The sequence below is a fragment of the Barbus barbus genome (genome assembly GCF_936440315.1).
Source record: "Barbus barbus genome assembly, chromosome: 7".
Taxonomy (NCBI): domain Eukaryota; kingdom Metazoa; phylum Chordata; class Actinopteri; order Cypriniformes; family Cyprinidae; genus Barbus; species Barbus barbus.
In genome coordinates, this window is record NC_136735.1 from 28,086,631 (window position 1) to 28,111,544 (window position 24,914).

General features: G+C 39.3%; 1 protein-coding gene across 1 annotated transcript in view; it reads left to right on the forward strand.

The window, feature by feature from the left end:
- The first annotated feature begins 266 nt into the window (after positions 1-266).
- Positions 267-24,914, forward strand: part of LOC306873194 (uncharacterized protein) — a 104,356-nt gene continuing 79,708 nt past the window's right edge. Inside the window, exon 1 of the mRNA XM_079422303.1 lies at positions 267-369. Coding sequence (XP_079278429.1) covers positions 297-369 — 73 coding nt within the window. The 5' untranslated portion in view covers positions 267-296. The remainder of the gene's footprint in view (positions 370-24,914) is intronic.

Sequence of the window (24,914 nt, forward strand, 5' to 3'; positions counted from 1 at the left end):
TCTGAGTGTCCATGTACACACATTCAGACTCTCTCCGCTCTTTCTTCCAGTGTCGACACTGATTTTGGCACCGCGTTTAACATGGCTTGACTTCCCCACCTTTCGCTCTGTCAATCAAAGCATTTGATTGCTCAACTGATTGCCTTCACTGCTGCGCTAATGCACTTGGGAACTACAATAGAGTTCAGGAACTGCAGATTACAATTCTGTTTCCGAGGGGAGGCTTTATTATGCACCGACATTTACCTCAGTGGTTACTTGGAAATCAGATGTGTGTGTGTGTGTGTGTGTGAAGAATGAATGTCCACAGGCGCATAGGAGGATGTAGCACTCACCAGGGGGCATCAGTCGGAACACATGGCGGAGGAAGTAAGTGGATTCATAGATTTTTCTAAGAGTTTCTCAATAATGATACAGCAAACATGCAATACACCAGTGGTTCTCAACAGGTGGGAATCAGTTCTGTTTTCACTGGCAGATAGCAGGGAGAAAACAATGTTTGAGGCAAATTATAATTGGTAGCTAACCTAATATAAATATAACAGCCATGCAGCTTTTTAAAAAAGTGCTGCTGATTTGCTAAAAAAGACCTAATATTACCTAATTTGATGATGTCTTTCCATCAAACACTCTAAAACAGATGTAGCAGTAAACATCTGGATCATGTTTACATTTTCTTCTGTTACTGGCCATAAGTCTAACCTTGAAATCAGGATTATGCATAAAATAATGTCTTCAGAATGATTTGTATATGTGGAAATCAGCTGAGAATTGAAACAATAGTTGTAACATAATTCTTATCATCCTCGGAGCTATGTCTTTGTTGCAATTTTTCTGGTGAATAAGGGATAATATAGAGATAATCTTCTTCAACTTACAAATGGTTGTTGAAAGCAAAAATGCCATGAAATGCACATCATATTTTGTGAGAAAATGTGGCATGCTGCAAGAAATACATGGCACTTTTGGAATATGCACCCCAAAATTAGTAAGGCACAAGTATTGTCTTGTAAGGCTTAAAAGGGAGGATGAAATACTGATTTGTTAATATCCAAGACCATGCATTCAGAAAAACTCAGTGATATTTTGGTGTAAATTCCTGTCTCACTTGAAAGAAGCTAAACAAACGAGGCCAACGCCAGCATGAAGTTGCATGAAATGTCCTCCTCCTTAAAAACAATTAGCAAAACAAGGCACAAAAAAAAAAAATGTAAATCAAGTAAACAGATGAGATTAAATTGGGGTTTACTTGCAATGAGCATATTAAATATTAATATTATAATATATATATATATATATGTGTGTGTGTGTGTGTGTGTGTGTGTGTGTGTTTTAAAGACATTTGTGTTTAATTTTATGTGATAGATATTTTTGGTGTAGTGTTGGGTTGCCATTTGGTGTCTAAAGTAAGTTCTGAAGCAACACTACTGCTCTAAAAGTCTCTAAACAGCATAAACATACATGAAACTAAAGTAAATGTAGGGCACTCAGGTTAGAGATGCAAATATCTATGCATGTCTCTTCAATATTGCTTAATCAATACTGATAATAATATGACATGGTGCATGACCCTGTAAAGACTGATTACAAATACAGACTGTAACCTGACAGAACAAATTAACATCCAGTTATCAAGGAGTTTTCACAAGTTAATAACTGACATAAAGTAGGCACAAACAAACATTGCACACTGCGGTCTGACTCACAAGGTCATGTTCAGTTATGATCAGCCATACTGGAACACATGTGAAAAGCTTACTATTAATATATAGCCTATAAAGTTAATAACTTTCACAACATGGAAGTTCATAAAAGTCTGTATATACTTGCCTGGCTATGTTGGAAAAATGAAAGTACAAAGAGAAACTGTTAGGAGACTACTTTAACCAAATGGAAACACTTTTTTATATAAAGAGATTTGTTTTTCTAAAGAAAATGGCATAATTTCTGAGTGTTTTTTTTTTTTTTTGTATTGCTCTAGTTGCTGCTAAATTAATAAATGTGAATGTAATTGTAAAATGTAAATTAATGAAGGATATTGACCTCTATTCATTTGTAAGCATTTATAGAGTTGGCGTAAAGAGTGATTCACAAAAAATCTAGACCTGATGAACTTCTGTCATTATGACGTCTTTGCTCTTTTGTGTTTTACTGTATCATTTGTCTCACTAATGTTTTTAAGTGGGCCCACACAGATAGAGGTTAGCGATATCCCTTACCTTTGTCGAGTAGAGGTGAAACCACCACATACATGCATTAACATTAAAAGCACTTTAACAGACTTACAACTGAAATATCTAGATCAACACATAATCATTTTGTCTCAATAATGTTGAAGCAAGCATAATATGAAACTCTTGTTTGACACACAGATATATATTTATTTCAGTCACTTGAGACACTCCAACTGGTGTCATACATTTGGAGCTTACTTTTTCACAAGCTGGTCTCAATTTTTAAGCCCAGACCACAGCATGTGTGATAAAGTGTGCTACGCTTTTCAAGCCTTTACAGAACCTTTTAAGATCATATAAAAGGATGTCATAAGTGGCCTACTTCTAAAAGTTCAAAGCAGCTGTGGTAAAAGGGACATTTTTGAGAAGCCAACGTGTCTGAAAGGTTAAAATTTTGTGCTTGACATTGAGACACTACCCCAGATCTGATGTTATATTGTGATTTTTAGTTTTATGCATATATTGTGATTGGGTGTCTTTTTGTTGTTGTATGAATAACCAGGCTTTTTAGGGTTTTTTTTTTATATCCATACCGTATTTTATATCCTCCTTCCGTTTCCACTGTAGATTTTGGCAGTTAATTCACACCCCAGCCAGATTAAACAGAATCTAGCTGAGAAGACTAACATCATCTAGGGACAAGTCAGTGCAGAAGAATGACTGAAATCTTTGTGTTAACTTCCTAGCCTTGCCTTTACAAGGTAAAGTGTTCATGATTTCATAATTTAACAAGGTATGTGGAGGAGGGTCAACCAGCAGTCAAAATACTCCATCATCTGAAGCTACAGTTTACATTGGATGGGTGTTTATTATTCATGTGTGGCTGTAGAAAACTGCTAACATCTTAAAAAGAGACGGAACAAATACAGACCTCACTTCTCAGTCTCTCTTCCTGAAATTCCTTTTTTCCCTCTCCCTTTTGTTTTCTGAGGGGAGATTTCATCCTTGGGGTTTTCTGGAATTCCGTTTGAAAGAGTCAATACATCAGCATTTGAAATGACACTTCAGGAGTCTCCTGCCTGCAGAAAATAATAAAAATTTAACGAGTCCTTCATGATAAATTAGTATGGCAACTGTGATTTAACTAACTCTGAGGACAGCATAGATCAGTCTATGCATTAGTTGTGGAGATTTTTTCATTGACACCAGTCAGTTGTTAAGTAGGTTGTCACAAATTATCTTCACGAGTGAATCATTGATGCATTCATTCATCCAATTTGTGCAAAAATGTGGATTAATTTAGAAACAAAAGAAGAGGCTACTTTAATGAAGCAGCAAATGACTGTCTGGTGAGTCACTGAATGATTCAATTAACCGTTTTGTTCAAAAACTCTAAATCATTTGTTTACCAAAACACCACTACTGTGTTATGCAGTGTTCTGCTTTGGCTTTGTTTGGAAATATTTTCACCAATCAAAGTTAGACAAACTGTCCATATTGTTTATAGTATTTGAGTTACTCAATATTAACTTTTTGTTTATTGAACTTTTCTATAAAAGAAGTATCACTGCATCTTTAACTTCTCAGAACCAAACCATGGACAAACATATCTTTTGAACAAGCAAATCACACTCACAAGAATGTGTTGTAGCTATTCAGACAGTGTGATATACCCTCAATTATACTTGTCATAATTCGTAAAATGTATATGGTATGTTTTGTTATGTTAATAGTGATGAAATTAAGATATAAAAGTAACTGGTTTACCAAATTTATTTATGCATCAAAACCAGACCAAATTTGGTCAGTGAATGATATGAGTAATAATTGCTTATATTTTTCCTTATCCTTTTTTTTCCCTTTTTTATTTGCTTTTTACATTTTCTGTTATTAAAGGGACTTAAATCTATAGATCTGACTTACCAGAGATACACGTAATTTGTCTGAAATTAATCACATTAGGAAGTAATTTTATTTATAAATGTGATTCCTCCCCAACCCTACTAAGAAATAAACAAAGCATCTCAGGTTATGTATGTAACCATGGTTCGCCGAAGGGAAGGAGACGCTGCATCGAGACACTTTGGGAACGCCTCCAGTGTGACCGCGCTCTGAATCACATGTGTAATCTGTCCAATGGAAGGGCGAGACATCACGGGCAGGTGACGTATTCGACCAGAAAGCATAAAAGCACGTGCGGTAGAACCAGCGTCAGCTTCTAGGTTGCTTCTAGGAAGCAACCGCTCGCAGGAATGCTGGAAGTATAGCCCCGAGATGCAGCATCTCGTTTCCTTCAGATAACCATGGTTACATACGTAACCTGAGACGTTCCACTTCAGGAACTCGAGCTGTGTCGAGACGCTTTGGGAACGAGGTACCCACACCGCCAGACTGACAAATCCCTGCATAGTGTGGAAGGAGCACAGCTAGGGTGAGAGAAAAGGCTGGGACTGCATCCCAAAGGCCAACTTCTGAGGAGTGAGTCTTGATACCGAAGAGGGGGAGAGCAGAGGACTCGAGGCTATGGAATAGCATTCTGTTCCACCACATAGCATATGCTCTCTGGCCGAAGGCCTCAGCCTCAGGAAACATGTACTTGGGGGTGTCTAACCACTGAAAGGCCACCAAGAAGGGTGCGGTAGGCCGGTATAACCGCCACATAGACCCTCAGGGTAGAGTGGATTAACCCTGTGGAGGAATAGGCCTGCACGAACCCCAGAACTGTACCGATCGGGCAGTTGGCTGGGTCGAGCTGGCAACCTTCGCACCGTGAAGTGAAGAGCTTCCACTTTCGGCATACAGTTTCCTCGTTGATGGCTCTTAGGTCTGGGAGAGGTGTTTGAGTTGATCGAAACACGGCCAGCATCTCCAGGCAGTTGAAGTGCTATGTGAGATGGCGACTACTCCAGACTGCGGGCAGGGTGGCCATCCATGACTGCTCCAACCGGTGAGGGATGAGTCCATCGCTAGCATTACGCAGCGACAAGGAACTCCCAACACCGGTCCCTGAGACAAGAACCAAGATTGTTTCCACATGTATAAGGCACGTAGGCATCGCCGCGTGACCTTGATCATGCGAAGTGGGTTTCCCCCTCGGGGAGAACCCCTTGGTTCCAAGCCACCACTGTAGGGTTCTCATGTACAGCAGGCCAAGAGGTATCAGACCCAGCAGTCTTTGAAACTGCTTGACAGTGAGTGACTGACCTTCTCTCACTCTCTTGACTGACGTGAGGATCGACGCAGTCCAAGCAGGGAACATGTGTGCCTGCATCGTGATCGAATCCCACACCACGCCTAGATAAGTGGTTCCCTGTACTGGAGAGAGCACACTTTTCTTAGCGTTTAGTTCCAACCCCAGCTCTTTCATGTGCGCGAGAATGACATCTTAATGTCGAATCACCAGTTGTTCCGATTGAGCTAGAATCAACCAATCGTTTTTTTAAAACTGCAGGGTGAGAGTGCAATGCCTAAGGCAAGAAACCGATATTGGTAAGCTTTGCCCCCAAAGCAAACCTCAGGGACTGATGAAGGAAGGATGGAGGGGTGGAAGTGTGCGTCCTTAGATCAATCGTGATAGACCAGTCCCTTCTCTCAGACAGATCTGAGACACGACCTGTTTGGAAGCATCTTGAACTTCAGTTGCATGACTGAGCGGTTCAACTGACGCAGATCTAAAATGGGACGCAGCCCTCCATCCTTCTTTGGAACTATGAAGTACAGGCTGCAGAACCCAGACTCCCTTACGTGAGGAGGGACCACCTCGATGGCCTCCTTCCTCAAGAGAGTGTCTACTTCTTGTTCCATAACCAGCACACCATCAAGTGTCTACTGAGGGAACCAGTCTCTCAAGACTGGCCTCTGGTGTACCTAGAGCTGCTAGCTTGGTGGCCTGAAGCAGCGGACCGGCAGGAGATGGTTGAACTAGCTGCTCTAGAGACCCCCAGAGGGGCGGCAAGCTTCTCAGCTCCGCTACGTTTCCGGGCGGAAATAACTGAGAGAAGCGCTCGCTGGAGACCGCTGCATCCTGGAACTCTGGCAGGGTTAGCAGACCGATCTCCCGAGGGCACTGAGAAGAGACGGGCATCGTATAATGCGATGTACACTGCTCCTCCATAGAGGGGCCGGCCCTCAGAAGTCCTGGCCCATGGGTTACAGGACTATCTTAGCTGAAGTCTTCTATTGAAACAACGGTCCTCAGACCCACGTCGACTCCTAGGAAGACTAGACTGGTAAAACCAGAGCCTGCACAGGCAGGGCCCAAAGAGACACACTTGGCAGGGGCTCCTACACGCCAAGTGCCTACTAAGGGAACCAGTCTCTCAAGACTGGCCTCTGGTGTGCTTAGAGCTGCTAGCTCAGTGCCCTGAAGTGGAAGAGCGGCAAAGGACGGCCGCTCTAGCTACTCTAAAGACTCCCAAAGGGGCTGCGAGCCTCTCAGTTCCGCTATGTTTCCGGGCGGAAGTAACTGAGAGAAGCGCTCGCTGGAGACCGCTGCACCCTGGAACACTGGCAGGGTTGGCAGACCGATCTCCTGAGGGCACTGAGGAGAGACTGGCACCGTGTAATGCTGGTGCTCAGAAGTCCTGGGCCATAGGCAGCAGGACGTTTTAGCCAAAGACTATCCAGCGAGAATGACAGTCTGCAGATCCACCTTCTGCTAGAAGCCTTTGGCCCGGGAGCGCCACTCTGACTCCAATATTCTGGGGAATATGAAAAGTGACGCTCCCTAAATAAAGAGCTGGAACACAGTTGGGGCTGCTCTTCCCAGCAGCCCCTCTCTCACTCGAGAATATCCCAAGAGGCTCCTATACACACACACACATATATATATTATATAGACACATATATACACATCTAACTTCTCCTGGATAGATTAAATAGACCATTTAATTCCTCAAAATGAAATGCAGAAAAACAATCAGACAAGTAAACACGGTCTGATATGAAAAGGATTCATAGAATGAATGAGAATGACGTAATGCACATGTCGTCTCGGCAACGCACGCTGCGTTGAGCTTCCAGCCCCGCGTGAGAGAGCTAGATCTGGGTAATGCAGGTGGAGATAGGGCAAACCCGTCTCCAACCCGTCCGCCAGATCCAAGTTGCGATACCCACGATCTCACTCGCTGCCGTGCCTCAGCAGCGGTGGGACCGGAACCACGAGATTATACGGCAAGGAGAAGCACAATCAGCCCCTTATCGCTCTAGAGCTGACAGCGCGAACTCCGTTTCTATGCAGGAACGCTGCTATAATGATATCGTCATTCATAATATGCTTGTGCAAACACTGCAGCTTTACAAAGCAGCTTCTAAGGTTTCAGACACCTTTAGTAAGAGGGTGCGGATCAGTGGTAAAAGGGATAGTTTTCCTTGACTTACTTTGTCCTCCTTATTTTTCAGCAACCTTACATAAAAAAAAGTAAAAACCTGAGAGGCAGGCGTTGTTACAGAGGTGTATTATTTTAGATTAAAGCCAGAAAACAACTGAATTTAAAATAAATGTAATATTGGTTCTATGCTCTGTAGCCTGAATAAGGGAAATTGTAGATTTCCTCTGTTCTTCTTTCTCTTCTGAGAGCTTCCATTTAGCTCAGGAGAACGGATCAATGGAGCTCTTGCGTAGCTTCAGGCTGTGATCACCAGGCAATGGAACAGCATCTATAGTGTGTTCAAGTAGTTATGTGTTTCTGCTATATACATTTGTGTGTGTCCTTTCATGCTTTGCCAGAAACAAAGTACAGATTCCAAGCTGCCTTTTGATGTTAATGCAACATCTGAATGTGAAATGCCAGTAATGACAAATAAACAAAGCGCGAAAGAGGGTTAGAGTGAGCGAGATGGTGGTGTTTACCTTTTTGGTGTTTCCATTTTCTTTATGTTGCTCTTTCATCTGGTCTGACTAAATTACAAACTCTCTCGACTTCCATCACCAGGGTCTTACCACCCACCATCAGCGTAATGAGCCTGCAGGATGTTGGTGGCTGAGTTTTCTCCCTCTGTTGCACTGTGATGTTCCTGCATAGTTTCCTCTGTCTTTGCCCATCCATCCAAAGTTTCTTTTAACTTACTAGTTGAAAGATATGATATTGATGCAGAATGTAAAACAATACCTGTCTAAAAGCCTTTACACCAAGGGAACTTGCATTTTCAATACATGAGAGCAAAAATAGCCAGGGTTAAGTGCAAGCACCATAAATTGGATAAAGCTTATATCAAAGATAAAATCAATCGAAAATGGGAGAGATTTGTGTGCAGTTCTGCAGGTCCAGACCAGTGTAATGTGGTATAAATTGCTACTCTGCAGGATTGCAGAAACCTAAATTGGCTCTTTTAAATTTGATTTTAATACATTTTTGTTACTGTCTTCTTTATGGGCGGTAATAGGCCTAGTGATGCATTTACACAGTATTTGCATTATGAGTATAAAAAACTTTTGCATTGAGAGTAAAAAAAATTAATAATGTACATTTGTAACTTTATACTTGGCATTAAATTACAATATCACAGGTAACTACTGGTATTGGGTATTTTCTCCAGAATGCTAGAACTATATATATATATATATATATATATATATATATATATATATATATATATATATATATATATATATATATATATATATATATATATATATATATGTATACAGTGGTGTGAAAAAGTGTTGGTCCTGATTTTTTATTTTTTTGCATGTTTGTCACACTTTAATGTTTCAGATCATCAAACAAATTTAAATATTAATCAACAATAACACAAGTAAACACAACATGCAGTTTTTAAATGAAGGGGGGGGGGGGGGGGGGGGGGGGGTTTATGAAAGGAAAACAAAATCCAAACCCACATGGTCATGTGTGAAAAAGTGTTTTTGTGTGAAAAAGACGAAAACCGCTGCTGAGCAAAAAGAACATAAAGGCTCATCTCAGTTTTGCCAGAAAACATCTTGATGATCCCCAAAACTTTTGGGAAAATACTCTGTGAACTGACGAGACAAAAGTTTAACTTTTTGTAAGGTGTGTGTCCCATTACATCTGGCATAAAAGTAACACAGCATTTCAGAAAAAGAACATCATACCAACAGTAAAATATGGTGGTGGTAGTGTGATGGTCTGGGGCTGTTTTGCTGTTTTTCATGGAAAATGTTGTGTTTACTTGTGTTATCTTTGATTAATATTTAAATTTGTTTGATGATCTGAAGCATTAAAGTGTGACAAACATGCAAAAAAATAAAGAATTAGGAAGGGGGCCAACACTTTTTCACACCACTGTATATATAGGGATTTCTGGGTAATTTTACATGCCAGCACTTGAGCAAACATTCAAAGAAAGCTGCCTGAACTATTATTTGGACTGTATAATAGCTGAAATGCAAATCCAATACATCGTGATTAAGAAGTGCGATTGTTAATCAAGGAGCTCATATTTCTCTGTCATGGCAGGTTTTGTTGACTGACTGAACATAGCTGAAGGGAGCGCTCGTTATTGAGTTAGAACATACTCTCTCAGTCATCTGATAATTGCGTGGGCTGTACAAAGACTTATTGCAATTATGTTGTTATCATCTTTTAATCATAATAACCTTAAAATACATTGCTTTTGCCATGACATGCTCCAAGACTTCTTGTTAATTTACTGCTTTTCAGTCTTCAAAAAAAAAAGAAAAAGAAAACTGAAAAAGCGGTTTATTTATTATCTTTTCAACTGGATGTCACATGTTCCACTAAAGCAGATTATCAACAAATAAAAGAAAGGTTTTCAACAAAGAAAGTACAGTTTTTATATCCTAGTCATTATTTCATGAGACAATAAAGCAACTATCGCCATTTTCTCTGCATTCTGTCTGTCTGATTATTGATTCAGGGTACAACACGACCACATATTGAATACTATAGTGACAAAAAATGTTCTATTGCTTCACAAACGCAGAACTAGATGGTCGTTTGTAATGCTGAAAGTACTGAATTATACAGGCAGGCAGAATGGCCCAGAAGAGCAGTGTGTGTGTATGTGTGTATGATATCAGCAAGAAGCAGCTGCAACATCAATGAAACTGTAAACTTGCTCAAGGCTCTGCACATACTCAGTGTGTGTGTGTTTGGCCGAGTTGAGATCTGCTATGGCTTAAAATGTTAGCTATTCAGTCATTTTTACTTTAGTATTTCCTTTCGTACAATGACAGTATCTTTTATTGGGATGAAGGCAAACATGAGAATTTTGTATAAAGCATTTGGAACCTCTAGAGTATCTGAACCTCAGATTATTTGGAAAAAGAATGAAAGAAAAAAACCCTTGATGAGAGGTAAACAGTGGGACAGTTACAGTGTTATAGTACTGAATATTTGTTTGTTTTGCCTGCCTGATCGAGTCGCTCTTTGGAGAAGAGGAACAGATGCACTTCCATGCAGGAAGTGTGAGGTAGCAAAATCTCTGAGGTAACATACTGGGGGTTCTTGGTCCTCTTCCAAGTCTGTGCAGATGGACCAAAACACTAGGGAGACATCACAATAACAAACCAATCACATGGAGACACGATAACCCAGATCAATCAGTGGCTGTTGTCCTGAAGCAGTGCTTATTGTCATATTACTACTGACAGGTGTATTTTAATTTCACAGTTTCCTCTTCCTAAGATAATCATAACTCAACATACAGTACTGTTTGTTAATTTATTTATTTATTTATTCATACATTTATTGCTAGTTAACAAGTCTTGCTACTGTGTAGTGACATTCCATGTTTCTGGAAATGACCCATACCATAGGTTTTATGGTAGATCTTTTAATGCTTATTGAACATTTTATGTTAACTAAATACTAAATACAGTACCACAGTTCTTTCAGAACCACTATCACCAAAGGTGATTGTTAATGGTATTAATGTTCTGAGGAAAGTTCTTAATGACAATTTAATGTAACAACATAATTCAAGTTAAATGTATGATTCAGTGGATTCAGAGGAATATCAGAAGCCCAATACCTGAATGTGGATGAAAAGATGAGTTGGGGATGGAGCTCCTGAGCAATGCCAATAAGATGTCAGTGAGAAGAGGACAAAATTCACACAATTCAAACCATGCAAATGAAGAGAAAGGTAACAGAATTGAAAAGAATGATTTAATCAATGAAGAGAGAGAATATAGCCTATTTTTTAATGTCCATGATTGCATTTCAAAGTGTATCATTTTTGGTCCCCTGTAGGAGGATGCAACTATCAGTCAGTGCACAGGACACACACATCTAACGAATAACAATCATTTTTAAATACTTGTCTTTGTAGTGCCTTGTTATATCTGTGGTTCACATTTAGGATGCTACTGTTGGTACACAGATGATTCAAACTGTCATAAACGCTAAAGCTTCTAACCGGAGATAACCTTGAACACACTCTGGCACATTAATATTCCTCCACCAACAATTCTTGCACAAACAAATGGTTTCTTTTATTAAACCCCAAAGATTAAGAGCATTATTGAAAACTAAATGTGGCATTCCCTTGCTGTATAATCATATCCACTCTCAGATTTATTGATGAGACACACAAACAATTTAGTTGTTGCGAGGATTCTAAATTATCTTCAAACAGCTATAAAGGGAGAAAGTAGAAACATGTATGCACATGTGGCCTGTATATGTTTAACCTCAATATAGTATAGTCCGTATAGTATAATACTGTATAGTCCATATTTGCATGTTAAAATTAGTAATAGAGCTAATGAATGAAAAGGCAGTCAATAAGCAGATCTAAGTTTGGGTAGAAACTCTCTGACCTAACAGGGAGTCATTAGGGTATTATGAGGTAGGAAGAGTGAATTATACTCAGTGGGTATGTGTAAGTGAATTGATTGCTAAATTCTTAGCAATCGATACAATTATGACAAATTTATCCCAGTGGCTTGTACTCCTGTAGGCGACAGGGGTTCAATTCTCAATTTTAATTTTCTGAGTCTGTGCTTTTTGTTCGTTTGTTTGCTATAAAATACAAACAAGAAGCAAAAGCTAATAGGCTAAGAGAGTTATTTGTGCGTGCACCTTGATAATTTTGGATTGTATATATTTTTATTTAAAGGACAGGCATGCGTTTGTTATTCACTCACCTTTTAAGGTTGTAATGCTGTCAGATTTATGCATTGTTATAAGGAGAATGGATTTTTTTTTTTTCGAACACTCTGAGTGATTGCTAAATGCTACAAAGTGTGCTTGTAAGTGCACAAACGGCTGTTAGCTCTGCATGGTAAGAGGTAATCAGCGGCTTCATCCAGGTGGTAAAATACGTTTTCTTAAAAGCCTCTTTGTGCAAAGACCACTCAGAAAAGCCTGGAATGGACTTTTTTTTAGAATAAAACTCTCTATTGTTAAACATTCAAGGTCATTTTAACATGCACAGAAAATGTTTTGTAGTCTACTATTTTATACTAGCTGTTGGAAATTCTGAAGTTTTAAAGCTGTTTTCAACTTCATATGACGTCAAACAATTTTTAAAGTTTTAATAGATGTTGGTCTTTGCATAAAATATTTAGATATGTACAGGATTAATCCCAAGACTGCCACCTATTCTCAGGAAGTTGATGATATGTGGATGCTTTCATGTAAATAGCAATTTGGTTCCGTTCCGTGGGAACATCGAACTGCATCCTCTAGCGGTCGCTGTGGGGAACGCCTTCGGCGTGACCGGTGTCTGAAGCATACATCTAAACATAACAATGACATTGGCCGGTGACAGCCTATGATGTCATTACCGGCGCACCCACAGTATAAAAGGACCATCATCCTCTTCTTAGTCTTCAAGAGATTTTTTAGTTTGAAGCGTGCATTCCGGTAAGAACGATTATTCTTCTTTACCATGGTGAGCACTAGTAAGGTTTTTAAGAAGTGTGTGGATTCGTGTCCTCATTATTTGCAGGACCTCTCATTCCTCCTGACCTGCGTACACTGAGCTGCTTGAGGTTATGGAACGCGCCATGGCGAGGCTTGACTTGCCGTGAAAGCAGGCCAAGAAAGTGGCACCTTGGGGTCGTCTCAATGAGTGTTATCTTTCTGACCAAAGCTCTCCAGTTCAAGTGAGCCTTCCATTTCTTCCCGATCATTGATCATTACCAGGCTGACCTTCTGAAAGACCTGGACAAGGGTCAGGGTCTATCCCCTCACTGCACCACAGATCTCGCTCTCCGCCACTAAACAGACCACCACTGCCATTCCTAGATCAATGGTGGCCATGGTGGTTAAGGAGAGACATCTGTAGGTGAACCTTACAAATATCGGGACGAAAGAGAATGGCTTTCTCCTTGATGCGCTGGTTTTTGCCTTCTGAGATTTTCGGCACTTCCGTCAAGACAGTGGTTGAAAAGTCTAAAGGCCAAAGTATACTTCGGCCATCCGTGTCTGTGCACCATCTGCATTACGTCATTTTCGTCATCAGGAGGGCTCGCGGACAGCCCGTCCGTGTACAGCCAATTTTTTGAGACTGTGCGGACGGTGCGCGTACAACATCTCATGCGCGAGGAGAATGTTGAGACAGCGCAAGTCAAGTAGGTGGTACTGCGCATGTGTCGAGCTTGTCCGTCCGCACTCATCCGCGGTTGAGTATATTTTCAAAGCTGACGGCATGCGGTTATGCGCGAGACGGAACGGAACGCGGAAAGTGAAGAATACCTGGGTCTTAAGGAGGTGAAGGCACGCTCAGCTGCCTTTAGGTCTTTCATCTGTGAACTTGAGTCATGTGCAGGAGCCGTGGTGGGTGAGTACGATTCATTTCATCTCTCTATTGCTAGGTTTATGTGGACTCACTAACTGGCTTTTCTCCGTACTGGATCCAGGCTGGATGATAGCCCTACATCTTTGGCTTCATGCTTGCTGGATCGTGTAGCCAAGTCGCTAGGCTTCTGCGGGAGCCTCCTTGGTCATCAGGTCCCCAGTATAGCGCTGTAACCTCAGGACTTGCGGGTCCTCCATTCAGGTTGAGCATATCGGAGTGTAATGACGTCCTCCCTGATGTCCTGGCTGGATATTTGCTTCAAGACGCTACCCCGGCTAGGACGCGCTACTCAGGTCTCGCCCTGAGGGGCCTCCTGAGATTTGAGTAATCCGCTCAACCATCATGCACATTCTGAGTTAGAGCTCCTCTCACTGAGGCATTGAGTGGCTTCCTACCTTAACTCTACTCTGCAGGTTTGATAGATGGTTAGGCTCAATTGTACCTCCCTGTCTCACTGCCCTTGTGGTCAAATCAGTGAGTCACCCCTCCAGTGAGTGGGCTTGAGTTCACTGCTTTTCCTAAGGTATGAGTGAGATGTGTTTCTGCGGAAAGCCTTTCTGAGTGCTTCGGCTCTGAGGAGCGGTAGCCCTTCATGCATGAATGGGTTATTGGGTCGCGTTGTTTGTACAGGTTCTTTCGGGTCTGGTTAAATGGGAGAGCTGAGAGAGCTGAGAACTCCATATGCAACCATACCGAGTTGTTAAGCCTGTCTCTGTCATGGTACCCTGTCGTTGTTGGAATGTGTGTTCCCCTTCTAAACTGGATCCCATTTCTGATCTCCTATTTGTGGTCCCTCACTGCGGGAGAGTCTTTTATGAGCTCGCCGCTCCTGGGCAGTTCATGAGAGTCCTCTTCTCTCTAAAGAGCTTAGAACTTTGCCACAGGGCTATTGATCGCTCACCTCGTCGGTGACCCCTTAATAACGGTCTTTCTAGAATCCTTGTTATGGTAAGTGCACACACTAAGCTTCTGTGCACTTTCTAAAACCTACATTGTGGTAAGTGTGCAAGCTAAGCATTCTGCACACTTGAGCAAGCTCATGCAGAGCTGGTGGTAACCCCCTGGGTGACAGGCCAGGGTCCGGTTTTATTGTCCTAGACGCTTAGCCGTATCTCCTTACAGGAATCTCTTTGTTTCTGAGTCCAAGCCTTCAAGCTCTACAGACAACTAGTTGTTCATTCCTGACAGACAGGAAACCAGAATTACGAGTTGAGTAGCCTATATGAAATGTATGACTTATCCACAAACCTCAAGTAATTTCTTGATAAATCTGTGGAAATGCTTTCACCTCCCTTGCCAAAAGCAATGTGAATATTTGACAGATTATCTTGGTGAAAGCGTAATAATAAGAATTGCTAAAACCAAATTGCTATTCCCATGAAAGTATCCACATATCGTCAGCTTTTCTGAATATAGGTGGCAGTCTTGTGATTAATCCAGTACAAATATGATGTGTTTATGCAAAGACCAACATTTATTCCAACTTTAAAAATTGTTTGACATCATTTGAAGTTGAAAACAGCTTTAAATTTCAGAATTTCCAATAGCTAGTATCAAATAAGCAGAAACAGAATATGCAGAAATCCGGTGTCAACAAACACATGGGGAAAAGACTGAACAAATATGAAACTAAATAAATACAAGATTATAATCATATATGATTTGTGCAAGTTCTTCAAGCAGTGTCTGGTATTTTCATAACCATATGTGTACTTATAATGGCGATGGATATCATACATAGCCTTTAGCATTGCATAAAATAGGTTTCTGGCTCATACATTGATCAGAATTCCCATCGGGTTACAATCGTCAGTCTTTTCAGACACTCACTGGTGTCTGAAAGTGAGTTTTGTCATTTGAATTGTTTTAAATGTCCTAAATGTTGATGTTAGCTGGTAGCTTGATATGAAAACATGAGAAATGAACAGTGGTTCTGACCGTTTCAAACTTAGACAAACGGTTTTGTTCATGACCACTCCTCTAGCCCCACTTGGCCCACTTTGACTGAAGGCAATCCTGGCCTTTGGCTCACTTTTGGTCCAACAGTGAAAACGTGGCTATACACTGCTTTTTTTCCTGAAATACCTTTTCATCCACAAGCAAAACTTTGGAGTGTTCCGTTCCTTTGTCCTTAATCTTAACTTCTTTTTGAGAAGACCTCTGCACCGCACCCAAACCACTGTCAATGATTTATTGCTTTGTCCCAACAGGCCCATGCCTGGAAAAAAAAAAAAAAAAGCTTTCATGACCTAGTACCATGGAACACATCCCTTGAGTACCAATACCAGGGTTTCTGACTAGGTTTACATTTCTCATCGTCACATGCTTCTATTCTGATTCTAGTCAGAGCAGGAGTGAGGGCAGTGTATAGGTGCTGCTACATTTCTGTTTGATCTTAAAGATGATGTTGACTGGTCCGTTTGGATGCTATGCTTAACATAAATACCACCCCAGAATTCACACTGTGCTAATGACTTCAGCAGCTGCATGATAAATTTAGCTGGTGTGTCTTGAAATGGTTCATATGCAGCGAAATACATATGCTGAACCTTTTATTCAACTAAAAATGAGGTCTGCAATTCAGTGTGACTCACAATAACCTGAACTTTAATTTAACTGAATTAAATACTAAATTTAATTCACATTAAAGATATGCATTATATTTGAAACAACACACACAATAAAATGCAAAATCTAAAACTCTCACATTAAAATGCTCATTAAATGCTAGGAAGCTTCCTTAAGTTTATGAGTAATTGCTTGCCTGTGTACTTAGTACAATGTGTCTGACTCACGCAGAGAAGAGTTATGTGTTTATTTTTGTTTATTCAAATTGCGGCCCTTAATTTCACCAAGAACAATTATCCTCATGTCATGCACACATTAATTAATTAAGACCTTATTGACATTCACTGTTAAAAGCACTGAAGAAATAAATGGACTTTTACAAAAGAAGTGCCAACAAATGTTAAATGTTATTTACTTTTTTTATGCATTAAAGGGATAGTTCACCCAAAAATGAAAATTATGTCATTAATTACTCAACCCTCATGTTGTTCCAAACCCGTAAGACCTCCGTTCATCTTCGGAATACAAATTAAGATATTTTTGATGGATTCTGACAGCTCTCAGGCCCTCCATAGACAGCAAGGGTCCTTACACGAACAAGGTCCAGAAACGTAACAAGGAGATCGGTAAAATAATCCATGTGACATCAGGGGTTCAATCGTAATTTTACGAAGCTACGAGAGTATTCGTCTCCTCCGTGTCACCCTAGCACCATTTTGGAGAATATTCGCTGAAAGCAAAGTGTGTACTCTTCTGTGTCAGCTGTGCCACATGGATATGTTGTTTTCATTCAAATCAAAGTGTATGTAAAGGAGACGAATTTGAATAAAGTTTTTAAAATATAAACTATATGAAATACACAGGAAGTATAGAGACTTGTATAGGACATATAAAATGGAACAGAGTTACATCCAGAAAGTTTAATCCTTTCATCTTTTTATTTAGTTTTGACACACTTCTGGTTTAGATGCCTGCTTCTACACGAATACAGATACAGAAACAGATAATTTTGTCATTACAGAAGGTAAAGATACTCATAATGGTCAGGATGACATTTCAAAAAGAGGAACTTTATGCAGGAACCAGCAGTTTACTAGAACAATGCTCATAAGTGTTGCTTCCCACTTTGGAACGAGTGGGAAGTATTAAATTGTGCCACTGCATAATGCACTACTATAACTGAATTGGCTAGTGACTTTAACAAGTGTAGTTTGTAAAACTCAAGACAGATTTGGTTGCAATGCCCTTGGACTGAACCCAAACAGATTTTCCTTGCAGTCGGGATCTTAAGAGCTCAATTCAGGCACCTGTAATCACAGCATCTGTTAAAGACCATTTGAGGAAAAATCAATTGAACACATACTGTTTAGCTAAACATCTGCTGATCATGTCTTTACCTGCACAGTATGAACTGAACCAATGCTGGGCTCTACATTTGGCTCCTCACACACACACACACACATCCACATCCCTTCACAGTCCAAACCATCTGTCTGCACATCTGGGACTGAGACCACCTATCCAATTGGCCACCACAAAATTGTTAAAAATCCAATAGTGTGTGTTGGATTTGTACCATGTCAGTAGGACAACCCATCTGTGGAGGTGTATTTTTTTAACCAAAGGATTTGAATGACTTAACAAAGAACACCAAGTCACAAGCACTATGAACACAGACACAGCCAACAAAATTTTGCATTCATGTCATACTCATCACAAATACTCAGGATGAAGTAAAGACAACCAGCTGAAGGTCTTAACACCACTTTAGCCTGTCTTATCTGAAAAATTCATATACAAATGTACTGAAAAATACATCACTCAGACACACACAAAAATACAGGCCTGTTAGGCTTGTCATTATCAGGGATTATTATAGGAACAAGGACAGGGAATGTTTCTATATACTAGGCAGATTAAGAATGACCTGCTTTACATGACAATAGCAATAACATTTTATTTCCAGCCAGATTATTGGATTAAATGCAGGATCTCACTTAGGCCATGCACAATGCTTTGAGAACCCCTGACCTGAAAAGGCTTTAGCTCTCCTGAATACCAATGTGAAACCATCACAGTCCTGTCTCATGTGAGTGAGTCACTGAATCTTTCTGAACAGATTCGTTCAAAAACATTGAATCATTCATGCCTGAAAAGGGTGGATGAGGGAATTTCATATAGACAAACCTTTGACCCCTTGATTTTGACAGAGGAAATGAGTCTATTGACACGTACACTTCAGGCAGTTCCACAAACCATAATGCAACATGATTGTGACATCACAGTGTCAGACTTTTGTCCCCGTGTCTTGTGTTTCCACGTGTTGCCAGTGTTTCCATGTCCTTATTTGGTTAGTTCCTTTTCCTGTCCCCATTCAGTTCATTCAGTCCCAGCCGTGTCTGATCTGTTTCCAGGTGTGTCTTGTTTTCCCTTCGTTAGTTCTGTCTATTTATAGTTTGTTCTGCCCCTTGTTTCCTGTCGGCTGTTATACGTCATGTGCTCTGTGTGTGACTCCTGTCTACCCCGTGTTGGATGAATAAAGTGAATTCTCCTGCGTGTCTACGTTCCTTTCTCCACATTCCCCGCTCCTCACAGTGCTAGTCGTGATACACAGCATGTTGCACTTAATTTAACCCCACACAACTTCAATGTATAATACAGTCATGGCCAAAAATATCGGCACCCTTGGTAAATATGATCAAAAAAGGCTGTGAAAATTATCCTGCATTGTTAATCCTTTTGATATTTTATTTAAAAAATTCACAAAAATCTAACCTGTCATTGGATAATAAGAAATTAAAATGGGGGGGAAATATCATTATGAAATAAATGTTTTTCCCAAATACACGTTGGACACAATTATTGGCACCCGCTAGAAATTTTTATGAGTAAAATATCTCTATCTTCCCATTTATATTCACAATTTTGAGCACTCCAGGGTGATTATGAACATGAAATTATCCAGCCATGGCTTCCTGTTTCACAGAAATATAAAAAGGAAGGGAAAACAAAGCCCAAATTCCCTTAATCATCCATCACAATGAGAAAAAACAAATAATATATTTCTGATGTGCAGCAAAAGATAATTGAGCTTCACAAATTAGTGAAGTGACTTTAAGAAAAGAGCTAGAGCAGTGAAAATTCCCATTTTCACCATCAGGGCAATACTTAAGAATTTCCAATGAAATAATGTTACGAAACTGCCTGGAAGAGGATGTGTGTCTATATCACTCAATGCATGGTGAGAAGGAGAGTTTGAGTAGCTAAAGACTCTCCAAGGACCACAGCTGGAGAATTGCAGAAAATAGTCGAGTCTCAGGGTCAGAAAACCTTAAAAAAAATGTCAAACAGCAGCTACATCACCACATGTTGTTTGGGAGGGATTCAAGAAAAATTATTCTAGCTCATCCAAAAACAATCTCCAGCATATTCAGTTATCAGACACGACTGGAACTTCAAATGGGACTGGTTTCTATGGTCAGATGAAACTAAAGAATTGCAAACACTCAAGATGGGTTTGGTGACCACAGGGATAAAAAGTACCCCATGTGTACAATGAAATATACTGCAGTATTTTTGATGTTGTGGGCCTATATTTCTGGTGGAGGTGCTGGACATCTTGATTAGACACATGACATCATGGATTCTATCAAATACCAACAGATAAAAAAATCAATAAGTGACTGATTCTGTTAGAAATCTTATAATGGGCCACGTTTGGATCTTCCAACCATACAATAATCCAAACACAAACCTCAAAAACAACACAAAAACGGGTCACTGAGCACAAAACTAAGCTTCTGCTATGGCCATTCCAGTCCTCTGACCTGAACCCTATAGAAAATGAGTGGGGTGAACTGAAGAGAAGAAACACCAACATGCTTCAACATGCTGGAGCTGGGAATTTAAAGGGTCTGGAGTGATTCTGAATGAAGGAATGGTCTCTGATCTCTTGTCAGGTGTTCTCTAACCTCATCAGATATTATAGGAAAAAAATTAGAGCTGTTAAACTGGCAAATGGAAGTTTAAAAAATATTGAATAAAAGGGTGCCATTAATTGTGGCCAGTGTGTATTAGAGAAAAACATTTATTTCATAATGATATTTCCTCCCATTTTGAATTCTTATTATCCAATGAAAGGTTAGATTTTTGTGACTTTTTAAAATAAAAGATCAAAAGGATTAACAATACAGATTAATTTTCACAGCCTTCTTTGATCATATTTACCAAGGGTGTCAATATTTTGGCCATAATTCTATATAAGGCATTTATTTATTATTTTTTAGTTTTAACTTCATGATACATTAAGCACACTTTTGTGAATAATAAATACACTACTTAGTGGATTTCAGGGCTTAAGATATTCTAAATCAGCCTAATGCAAAGGTTCCACCAGTAGTGGATGCTCATGCAGCGTAATAAATGACAAAAAAGCGAGTCAATGAGATAGAGGTAAGTTAGAAAGGAGAAGGCATAAAAAAAGTGAAGTGGGGTGCATCAATAAATGGTCTTAATGGGTAAGTCATTGAATCTTTAATTTGACCGATTTGTTAAAACATTCTGATTCATTCAGGAACAAAAACACCATTACTGCGAATTTAGTATGCCTTGAAGCAGTTGTGTTTGGAGAAAAAACATAACTTTGCAATATTTTGTCATAAATACTCAATATTTAGCTCTTGTTTATTTAACTGGTGTATACAAACAATATCAAAACATGCTACCACTGTGCGAACAGTAACTTTTCTGAAAGTCAGCGTTGCTAATGAAGTTTTAGTAATGGAGACTTGCATACGTTTTGGACAAGGAATCCATGATAAATGTTTTCCTTCATGACTTGTGCATATAGTTACCTATATTATAACAGATTATTTTTCCTTTCTTCACTTAATACAGGCAGTCGGGCAACAGAGATTTTAAACAGTCTTTAGTTGTTTCTTCTTCTTCTTCTTTCCTTGCATTGATAACACATTTTATATTTTATGAGATACAAGCTGTTCCTCTGTGATTGTGCTCGATGTATGCTAAAAGACTTTCAAGGACATTGGCTGTAATGTTGGGCTTTTAAGAGAAGTCACAGAGATCTAGAGTAAATGGTTGTCCTCCTCATCGTCTCAAACACTAGTCCTATCTGAAAGTGTGTGTTTTACGCTGTAATTTCCGCCAAAGGTGCAAAGTGTTTTTTTTTTTTTCTGCCTTATTCTTTTTTTTCTTTTTATCTTAAATTGACCTTAAATGGAGCAGTAAAAAGCATCTCGCGGAGGACATTTCAGTGTCCATGAGCAATACTCTGTGTGCGTTCGGCTGCATAAGTGCATGTAAACATTTACCAATGTCAGTGTGAGTCCATCTTTGAACTCTGAGTCCATCTGTGTGTTAGAGAATAAAACAAATAATACCTTGCACTGAATTGCATCACAAAATCAAAGTTTTCCGAATTACTCAGTTTGTGGTTCCAAAGTTAAGGTTTATTAGAAGGTTTACTTTCTGCTAGCTGGTGTTTCATTATCTTTGCTTAAATTTGACTTCTTATTATTTTGTTTTACAGAGAACAGATCTGTGCTCTATAATCTTTAATATAATGTCATACTCTAATATGAGGTGATGATATCAGTCATAAATTATGAAGAGAGTTGTTGCTGACAGCAAAGTAAAATATTGCTGAAATAAAAGCCCAAAGGAAAATTTCTAGAGAAATTCTCTTTCATTGCTTCTAAGACTTAATGGGGTGACAATAAAATAAACTTCTCCTAAAATTCCTTAAAGGAAATAAAAAATGGGAACAAATGTGAGAGTTGTTGACACATATGATTAGAGAGCTATAAAATGAATGTGAACACCCTAACTCAGAAGTGCTTGAATATGATTTTTGATTGTAGATTTTAGTATCTTAGCAAATTTGTGCACAGAGTGAGACACTGTTTAGATCTCTTCTGAAACTGTAGATGAAATGGGACTTTTCTTCTGAGCTGGAGATTTAAGCAAATATGCCCATTTGATCTCAATTTATTCCCATTTTATGTCTATCAAAGTGATGTTTCTCTTCTTCGAGAGCTCTATGACTAAACTTTTCCGTTGGAGATAAAACACATACAAATCGTCTGGTGTGACTGCATGTTCACATCCGCTAGAATTTCAGAGCTTCTTGGTAGGTCGACCACACCTTCGGTGGAAACAAGCATTCTCCGTCTGACCACAAGGTCTCCATTTATGCTCTGAAGACATTTGGAAGCCACAGCATTTGGCTGGCAGATTAACAGTGCCATGCTTTCATCCAAAGTGGTCGTCTGCTTGGCAGGACAGAGTCTGTCTGCAGGATAGGCTGACCATGACCCTTGGCACAAAAATACAGAGAAAAGAAATGGGAAGAGGGCAAGGAAAAAGTCTGTAAACATTGGCAATAATAGCATAATTTAAATACGTATTTGCAGAGAAGATCAAGAATAGTTGTAAAGAGTCTGTTTATTTATACACATCTTGTCTAATCACACTTGCATCAACAGTATTACTTTAGCAGGATAACAAACATCACATGTGGATTAATGTCAGTTGCTGAGAGCTAAACACTGAGGAAATTGTGTTCAGTCATTATAAGTTACATGGCATTCCTGTGCTTATGTGGAGACAGCTAATAAGTGTGTATGTGTGTGTGTGTGTGTGTGTGTGTGTGTGTGTGCGTGTGCGTGTGCATACCTGTGTGTGTGTGTGAGAGAGAGAGAGAGAGAGAGAGAGAGACTCATACACATTATTTATACTTGTATGTTGTATTTCATCAAATCTGTCCAGACGTCCCTGCCCAAGAATTTCATTATTCACACTGTCTGACTCTAGACGCCTAGACTGACGTTTATTTTTCAATGAAAGAAGAGAAAGAGGGTGAGAGGATGAGAAAGAACAAATGTCTCTCCTCTTTTGTTCATCCAACAGTAAAGGCTGTGACAGTTCATTGGATTTAACAGTGCATTTCATTGTAAAGACATTTAGCAGTTCACTCTTTGAGCAGTCAATAAAGAGCATTGCTGATGTTCCTCCACTCAATATAAAGGAAAGTATATGGTAAGATAGAGAAAGTGGGCCTGACCACTTCCTATGATGAAAATATTGGGTGTGATTTATCAATGTGATAAATAAAAAACATTTTGCTTTCTGTAATGTCACCATCAATATTCTAATACCCATTGCTCAGCCATGTTGAACCGTAATTAACAAAATTAGAGCATCATTAAAAAGATCACTATTTCCTAGACCACTGAGAGAACTGTGCAGGAAATCCATAATGAAGGATTTCCTGCAGTGATGTAGTGGGATTAGCTGTAAATATCTACATGTAACTTAAATATTAGTCCCCACCGCCACCAGTCCAGTTGGAGTAATATGTACGCTTCTTAAATTATTTATATATTTTTATTCATTCAGCTTTTTAAATCTCACTCCACTACCTAAACATACTATGGAGATTTTTTTTTCCCCTTGACATTCACCTTTGGCTGGCTCACTGGGATTGTTTAAATTAATTTCTTTCTATATATATTTTTTTTTAAAACTTGTTTTGAAACAATTTCGGAAAGCACTATACAAAAATGAACTTGACATAAGACCTCATACCAATAAAGGAATTATTCACCCAAATCTCAACATTTACTCACTTTCATGTCATATCAAACCTGTGAACGAAATGGAAGGAGCTATTTTGTCAAATGCAACAGACATTCTTTTCCAGATAAAAAAGAACCAATGATATTGATTGTTTTGATATTGAAGTTCATACATATGGAAAGTGTTGTTATCAAAAATTATATAGTTTATTCACTGTATACATTTTATTTGTCCATGAGTTCCCTGGGAAATTGGACAATGTTGGTGTTGTTAGTGCTACCAGTTGATCTACCACAGGAACATGGCATGTCTTGAGGATATTTGAAATAATACAGACCACTTTTATGTTGCTGTTTGTGTGCTAAAATATTGTCCATTCCCTTTGTTTGAATGTAAAACAGCAGCCATGACATTCTGCCTGTTGATCTCCTTTTGTGTTCCAAGAAAGAAAGGAAGTCATGCAGGTTTGGAACAACATGAGGATGAGTAAATGATGACAAAATGTTCCTGATTTTCCCAAGGAATAAAACAAATATTTATATGTAGTACACAGTCAGAAACAATGTTTCTATTGTTCCAGATTTTCATTACACTACTCAATTTTTCTGTTTTACAAACTTTGTTAATGCCACAGTATAAGTAAACCAAGTCAGATATGAAGTGCTAATGAAAAGTTTCCTACAAGTGCCATTGTTCAAAGTCTTCGACTGAGATCAAACTTTAAGGAGACTCTTGACAGGAATTGGTTAGTGTGAGATACAGACACGCACTTTCTGAATTTCAAACAGACTGTTGGGTTTTTGATATGTGCAGGCTGCTGTTAGTGAT